Source organism: Ostrinia furnacalis, unplaced genomic scaffold (genome assembly GCF_004193835.3).
Source record: "Ostrinia furnacalis isolate ACB-3 unplaced genomic scaffold, ASM419383v2 OfSCF7316, whole genome shotgun sequence".
NCBI classification, from domain to species: Eukaryota; Metazoa; Arthropoda; class Insecta; order Lepidoptera; family Crambidae; genus Ostrinia; species Ostrinia furnacalis.
Window position 1 is genome coordinate 577,190 of NW_021137555.1, and position 8,603 is coordinate 585,792.

The 8,603-nt window shown below is 39.4% G+C and overlaps 1 protein-coding gene across 1 annotated transcript; it reads right to left on the reverse strand.

Annotated features, from left to right (window-relative positions):
• Positions 1-426: 426 nt before the first annotated feature.
• LOC114363867 (uncharacterized) lies at positions 427-3,087 on the reverse strand. Its single transcript, XM_028319728.1, has 2 exons — positions 2,631-3,087; positions 427-1,488 (listed from the first exon to the last, which is right to left on the reverse strand). The coding sequence occupies exons 1-2, from the start codon at positions 2,829-2,831 to the stop codon at positions 889-891; spliced, it is 801 nt and encodes a 266-aa protein (XP_028175529.1). The 5' UTR covers positions 2,832-3,087; the 3' UTR covers positions 427-888.
• Positions 3,088-8,603: the final 5,516 nt, after the last annotated feature.

The following is an 8,603-nucleotide window of genomic DNA, read 5'->3' on the forward strand; positions in this document are numbered from 1 at the left end:
TGTTATAAAATGGAACTTGGCTCTCATTTCACATATTATGTTTTTATGACAAAAAAAATACATATGATTTCCATATCAGTGTTTACATAATACAGACAACAGCAACTAAAGGTAGTGTAGTTTTAAATCTTTCTCATATAGACTGTATGTACAATTTTTCTTGATTAATTTTATAAAATTGTATTGATTTTATTATCAGTAGATTAAACCCATTTTGTTTCATTTAACAAATACTATAAACGACTTCAGATACTAATAATGCATTGGAGTCGAGGCCCACAGACAAACGATAATCGCTCCATGCGCGTGCGCGGGGCGGCGGGGCGCGGGGGGAAAACTACCATGCTAATTTTCAGGGAAACTCGCGCGTGCTGCGCACGCGCTCGCGCGCGGTTAGGTTCTGAAACGAACCTAACNTATATCACAACAATGAAATCTTACATCCATTTTGCAAGAAGGAACTAAGCAACAAAAAATGTTTTTGCAAGAAAGAACCAACCGGTTTTTAACGATTTACTTTAACTTTAACTTTACAAAATTTATAAATCTGATATTCCTAGATAGGCTGCAGTATCCCACATAAGATTAACAAGTAATCATTCATTTATATATTATGTAGGCATTTTGCGCACTCTTTTTACAAAAGTCGCATTTTCTCGAAACCACCCTGCTGTGGGTTGGTTCTTGTTTGCATAAATGGGTCCAATTTTAAATACAAACACCTTAAATTAGAAAATAAAAAAAGTAGTGACTTATTGAGGGTAAAAGATTGTGAGCTATGTTAAAGACAGTGAAGCTGATTAGTTACTTGTACCTGCAACTAAAATAATAAATGGACGGCGACAAACAAAAGCAACGTAGATGTATGGCAATAGCACTATGAGGAAATCACTTTGATCTGCATGTACGCTGCGATTTGGACGCTCCTGGTTTCGGGATGGGAGCGTCAGCAGCGGCGACGCGCGCTGCCGGCTCGGCCGCGCGCTTCCGCACGGGCTCCTGGGGAACTGGGACAACTGGACTGTGGCGCTCCATGAGCTTGTCTAGCTCCTCGCTATTGGAGACTCGTTCGCGGACGCCATTCGGAAGCTTGATGAAAACGCTGCCGTCCATAGACCACACCCGCCTCATACCAAAGTGCCTTCGCGCATTCAGGAACAGAGTCTGCCTTGTCCGCGTCAAAAACTCAGAGATGACAAATGGGGTACCTTTCAGCATTGTCTTTCTTCTCCAGACGAGTGATCGGGTTTCTTGGCTCGCAAACCCCACAATAACTGGCCTGCTACGTCCTTCCTGGGATCTCCCGAGCCTGTGGCATGTAGTAATGGAGGCCGAAGTGATGTCTGGGAGTTCGAGGTTATCCCTCAGTACCGAAAGAGTGGATGACATCAGGTTTTCACTGTCAAGATCTGGCACACCAGTGATTAGGATGAACTTGCGCCGGTGCCTCGCCTCGATGCTGTCCACGGCCCTGCTGACCTCCTGGATTTGCCGTCTTAGCAGGTCTACAACTCCCATTGTGTGNCACAGCTAGTAAAAATAATAAATATATAAAAAAAAATACAACTAAAATAAAAATACGCGAGTGGACTACTACATAAAGCTGTACCGATTACGGTTAATAGTAGTGCATTACCCGCCGGTTGACTGTTTACAAAACCAATAAAAAACAGAAGAAACACATAATAACGGTTTGAATAAAATAATAACGTTAAATGAAAAAACCGTTACATCGTTACACAAAAAATAACTAAAAGTGAATATTTATTGACGCCTTTGCCTCCTATTTGACGCGACATCTAACAGCTGTCACTTAACTGTCAAAACACCGACAACAAAACATTACAATTTTAAATACAAACACCTTAAATTAGAAAATAAAGAGAGTAGTGACTTATTGAGGGTAAAAGATTGTGAGCTATGTTAAAGACAGTGAAGCTGATTAGTTACTGGTACCTGCAACTAAAATAGTAAATGGACGGCGACAAACAAAAGCAACGTAGATGTATGGCAATAGCACTATGAGGAGATCACTTTGATCTGCATGTACGCTGCGATTTGGACGCTCCTGGTTTCGGGATGGGAGCGTCAGCAGCGGCGACGCGCGCTGCCGGCTCGGCTGCGCGCTTCCGCACGGGCTCCTGGGGAACTGGGACGACTGGACTGTGGCGCTCCATGAGCTTGTCTAGCTCCTCGCTATTGGAGACTCGTTCGCGGACGCCATTCGGAAGCTTGATGAAAACGCTGCCGTCCATAGACCACACCCGCCTCATACCAAAGTGCCTTCGCGCATTCAGGAACAGAGTCTGCCTTGTCCGCGTCAAAAACTCAGAGATGACAAATGGGGTACCTTTCAGCATTGTCTTTCTTCTCCAGATGAGTGATCGGGTTTCTTGGCTCGCGAACCCCACAATAACTGGCCTGCTACGTCCTTCCTGGGATCTCCCGAGCCTGTGGCATGTAGTAATGGAGGCCGAAGTGATGTCTGGGAGTTCGAGGTTATCCCTCAGTACCGAAAGAGTGGATGACATCAGGTTTTCACTGTCAAGATCTGGTACACCAGTGATTAGGATGAACTTGCGCCGGTGCCTCGCCTCGATGCTGTCCACGGCCCTGCTGACCTCCTGGATTTGCCGTCTTAGCAGGTCTACAACTCCCATTGTGTGATCTCGGAACGTGTAGAACTCGCGAGAAAGTGTCTTCAGATTCTCTGATTGCGCCGGGGATGACACCTTTGTGGCTCGGAGATGTGCTTCGAATTCAGTCATCCTCTTCATGAGTGACTGCTCCAGTGCTTGTTGTGTTTCCACGATGCTACCAAGGTTGTCCATGATAGAGTGTTATTTGAGTTTTTAGTGAAGTGAACGTTAGAGATAGTCACCGGCAGGTATGTGCACGTATTTTACTAAACACACATTGAACAGCTTTCACTCCAGTGTATGTTATCAGGTGACGTGTGATGAATAATTTTTGATGAAATAGATATTAAAAATATACTGTTAACTATTTTAAAATCGCTTATAACTGGGGAGCCGATGTGAATACGTTTACAAACTACCGCCGAAAAAACCGATGTGAATACGTTTACAAACTACCGCCGAAATAAAATGTATACAATAAAAATATAAAATAATTAAATTAAATAATGAATATGAAATAATTGGATTTAATACAAAATACATTCTAAAATCATTCTAATGTCTTCAAAATGCCTAGGAAGTAATCAAATAAAGTATTTTAATTTAATAATGGGTTTTTGGGTTCTCCTAAAATACAATACAAATACTAAAATTGTTGCAATAACTATTTAAAACTAACCAATAATCGTATAAAATCCCAACTTAATATTATAAATGCGAAAGTAACTGTCTGTCTGTCTGTCTGTTACGCTTTCCCGCTTAAACCTCGCAACCGATTTTGATGAAATTTGGCATAGAGATAGTTTGAGTCCCGGGAAAGAACATAGGATAGTTTTTATCCCGGTTTTTGAAACAGGGACGCGCGCGATAAAGTTTTTCTGTGACAGACAAAATTCCACGCGGGCGAAGCCGCGGGCGGAAAGCTAGTTAGTAATATTATTAGATAAACTCGGAGTATTCATTATCTGTGCAGAAACCAGAATTAAAAGAGGTATACACTTAACTGTAATTTTTTTTCAGGGAAATGATGATTTAATACAAAGTAGTGTCATATTTAGGCGGTCTGAGGCGAAACACGCTTTTGAGAAAACTTTTGATACAGTCATTAGTAGTAATATCCTGATATAACAGTATAGATAAAGTCAAACGGTAACCATTGAGAGTAACTACTGTACTGTAACTAACACCAGAATAATTGAATTTGTCCGTTGAGTATTGCAATAAATGAGCTGAATTTGAATTACAACCATGATTTTAGACTTTAACCACAAAATATAACAGAAGACAAACTCCATACTAAACGCGCTCGAGCCACGCACACATAGACACCGCTCTAGCAAGACTGTCGTCTTGGACGAATACGAGCGCGACGTGGCGCGAGCGCGACAGACGTTCGCCACACGTTCGCTGTGGTTCTCGAGTCACGCGCCGGTCAACCGCCTGTGATATTATTTTGTTTTGCGAAATTGACGAAAATGAGTGAACAGAAAAAGTCGTATTATAATTGTTCGGTATTTGGTTGCTTAAACTCATCATTAAATACAGAATTTTCATTTTTTAAATTACCAGTTGATTCGGGGAGGTAAGTAAGTTATTTATTTGAATTTCAATTAAAATTGAAAGCCAACTCAATTATTAGGAATATCGAATTGTTTTAGAGAGGTTTTATGAATTACTAGCTTTCCGCCCGCGGCTACGCCCGCGTGGAATTTTGCCAGTCACAGAAAAACTTTATCGCGCGCGTCCCTGTTTCAAAAACCGGAATAAAAACTATCCTATGTTCTTTCCCGGGACTCAAACTATCTCTATGCCAAATTTCATCAAAATCGGTTGCGAGGTTTAAGCGGGAAAGCGTAACAGACAGACAGACAGACAGACAGACAGACAGACAGACAGACAGACAGACAGACAGACAGACAGACAGACAGACAGAGTTACTTTCGCATTTATAATATTAGTTGGGATTGGATAACTAGCTTTTGCCCGCGGCTTCACCCGCGTGAAATTCAGTTTGTCACAGATCGTCATAAATTATAGCCTATATGTTATTCTGGGTTATAAACAATAATACTGTAAAGTTACATCAAAATCCGTTCAGTAGTTTTTGCGTGAAAGAGCAACAAACATCCAGACATCCAAACTTTCGCATTTATAATATTAGTTGGATAATAGTGTCAACCACTCAACTAAATACTACTTCCTTCTCGTGTATTTGTTTGCAAACTATTACTATAATAANTCAAAATCGTTTTAGCGGGATTTGAAACTAGACGCCTCAATTCAAGACGAACGTTCTTTTCTGCACTTTGATTCGTGTCGTGAAGTGATGAAGCTTGATTGCTTGAATTCAAGTCTATGATTGATTCAATCTCAATATTTAAACCAGTTCCTTGACAAGCTTGATTCTTGGGCCGCCTCACATGTGGCATAAAAGTTGTTGTGCGTTTGATTGCATTTGTCTGCAGTTGCAACTCTGTGGCGGCATTTGTAATTTTAAATGTCTTCACCAACAACACTACGGATCGCGAAACGTTTGAAAGTATAATTTATTTTATTTATAATCCATATTAAGTTACTTGAATCTAATAGTTATATTTAGTTAAATGCAATATTAACTTGGCTGGATACTTAAGTTAAGTGCTAATTTATTACCATTTTATTTTATTCTTCACAGCTTAAGTTTATCCCTTTAGGTGATGCATGCTTTTATAAGCATGCTATTTGATATGCTCCTAAAAAGCATGTTCATTACGTTCAATGATCTACGGATTAGTATAATTTGGCAAAATGTATCGCCCTTTTATACTCAATGCTTTTCTAGTCAGATGCTCGTGGGTGATTCATAGACAAATTTGTTGCATTTAAAAAGCGAATTGCAGTTTTGCCAGTTTAAACATTCAAAATTGTTGCCAGTGATGAAAAATTAAATCGCACTTTACCGATTATGTCCTCAAACATAATTTGAGATAGATTAGTAAATTGTAGTTATTTCTTACAATACTTTTTGGTAAAATCTGTACAATTTAAATAGTTTAGATAGTATTCAGATATTAAAAATGATTTTTGACAGGTTTAAAATGCTTCCCTTTGTCTTATTTTTGCATGTGGTTTCAATCGATTTGTGTAAAATTTCAAAGACAATATTATAATAATTACAATGTAGTTTTAAATTAAATAAATAGCTGGACATAGGATCATTATCAAATAATTTAATTTTGGTTTGTTTTGTGTGTATGTTATATTGCAATATTCTGTGTGAATTAAATTAGAAATAGTGGAAACAAACAAAAATTCTAATTAAGTTGTATTCTGTTATTTATAATTACTAATAACCCATGTTGCTTGTTGTTTATTTGGTCAATTATAACAAATTAATGTCCGCTCAAGATGAATGGTTTAGTTTTTTCAAAGTTATCAGTCAAACCATTGACATTAAATCATAGACAAAGATCAATTTAAGTGACATTTTGTCTCTTTTTATTTGTGACATGGCAAATCTTGGTTTGCCAATTGTTATACCTTTCAAATATCAATTGACCCGGCATTTTTTTGTTTTATTTGATGAATTTGGTTTTAACAGATCCCCATACATTCCTTTTGGTGTGAATTTAATAGAATGAGGTGTCCGTTTTACTCTAAAATCCGCTTTACACTGCCTGAATAGTGATAGGCATTTAATAACATTGAAAATCTATATTTTCGACGTGTAAAAAGTTGTAAATCAATAACCATATATTTAGGTGTCCCTTTTTATGAATAAAGACAGTCTACTTATTTCCAGGTTTATTATTGTATCAGCTGACAATAAAATTATGTGCCAGAATTATGTTTTCAAATGATTTTTTAAATATTTTTGAAGTTGTCATCCTTGGTTTTGGTATAACTGTTGTCAATTTTCTACCTTGTAATGCCTGGCTTTCATTGCAAAAAACTCGCAACGGAAAAGTGTTTTTTCGTGTGCGTTATTTCAGTCGCAACACTGTGGCGTAGTTGTGATGAGAGTCGGACGATTTGCTGAAGAATCCTCATGTTGTTGTAAATAATGAGAAAGTCAAGCGAATAGTGTTGTTGAATTTGTTATTTATTGCTTGTAGCGTTGATTAGCTATTTTATAATGAAACTAATATACAAGTACCCAGTTAATTTGTGTTTTATTTTTATGAACTGCCCTACAAGCACCAACTTAACAAAAAGTTCTAAATGAAAAGCCAATATAGGCCCATTCTTTTACCATTATTGTGCTATTTTGCTGTTTGAACTTCCCTGACTAATGCCTGTATGATTATAAACATTTATTTTAGCAATTCTGTTTGAATGATTCTAAGGATGGTTCAGCTAATAAAAATAAATATAAAATTGATTGATAATATCAAAAAAAAAGGTCTCCCAAAGGGCGATGGAAATGAGGAAATCCGCAGGAGAACCAAAGTGAATGACATGGCTCGCAGCATTGCTAAAATTAAGTGGCAGTGGGCGGGGCACATAGCTCGTAGAGGCGATGGCCGTTAGGGCAGAAAAGTTCTCGAGTGGCGACCACTGGCTGGAAGACGTAGCGTGGGCAGGCCTCCTACTAGGTGGACCGACGATCTGGTAAAGGTCGCGGGAAGAGCCTGCATGCGGGCAGCTCAGGACCGTTCATTGTGGAAAACCTTGGAGGAGGCCTTTGTCCAGCAGTGGACGTCATTCGGCTGAAACGAACAAATATAAAAAAAAAACCTGTGCAAGAGCAACACATTGTTACGCACGGGATGAGCGCGGGAAGGTAAGTGGGAAAGAGAGTCACATACCAGAGGTGCGCAGTTAGTTCGATCAAGTTATAGCCTGACCAGGAACATAAAAACCCTCGCCATGTTGCGGAAAACTAATGGTACTAATTTCTTTTAATGGCAACAGTTAGGCCTCAGCCTCGAACTTAGCGGGCAGCGGGGCGGCGGCGGCGGCGGCGCGGGAGCGGGGCGGGCAGCGCAGACCCGTTCTCGAAACCAGCGGGCAGCTCGCGCGGCGCTTTAGCGGCGAAGTGTTGTGTTCGGGGTTGTGTTGTCGAGATATTTGTTTTTATTCGCGAACGAAATGTCTGAACAACGGCGACAATTTTATTTCGATTCAAATTTATTCCTTACGCTTGTGGGCAAAAGAAGGAGTGCGCTGCCCGCTCGTTGCCCGCTCCCTCGCCGCTGCCCGCTCGTTGCCCGCTCCGGCGCCGCTGCCGCGCCGCTGTTTTCGAGAACCGGTCTATTTGATTTTACGCATAAGATCCTGCCGCTCCCGCGCCGCCGCCGCCGCCGCCCCGCTGCCCGCTAAGTTCGAGGCTGAGGCCTAACTGAAAACTTCATTGACATGTCACCTTGCATGTCAGTCTATTGCTGTCAAAGTGTAAACAAACTTTATTTTAAATGTGCCCAATTGATTTTGTGAATTAAATTGCTAAAATCTTTTGATAGTCGTGAAAGAAAAGTGGTTCACAATGTGTTAAAGTATTTGTCGAAGAGAAATACTAAGGATTCGGACAATATTTTCATTGAATAATGTTTCCGACAAAGGTTGTCAAATTGACTGACATGTTTATCGTATAGTACAGTCCACTATGAAAATTAGCTGTAGTTTGTTTCAACTACCAATTTTAAATTTTTTTGTCACTTTCTAAGTGTTGAATTTTATGGAATTGGGAAAGAAGTACCGAGTTTGAAGCGTTCATGAGCAGACATTGCAGTTGAATATTCAAGTTCTGAATTTGATTATTGATGAATAATAAAATAAATCCTACTAGCTCGATTGATGGTTTCATTTAATTTATTTAAATCAGGTTACCTATAATACTATTTTTTCGTTAATTTATGAAAATATCAAATTAGCCCGTAATCCTGAATCCTGATACATAAAGTTAGCCTATTAATTTAACACAGGTACGACTGTACTCAGTGTTGCACTATCAAATGCAATTGAAGCGCCTCTATGCCAGGGTTT

What these genes read in the sequence shown, in the direction of transcription:
- LOC114363867 (XM_028319728.1), bottom strand. Translation starts at nt 2,831, where the DNA reads ATGGACAACCTTGGTAGCATCGTGGAAACACAACAAGCACTGGAGCAG. An exon ending in TAGACCTGCTAAGACGGCAA is followed by an intron (nt 1,489 to 2,630) that starts ATCCAGGAGGTC and finishes CTAAGACGGCAA; the next exon opens with ATCCAGGAGGTCAGCAGGGC.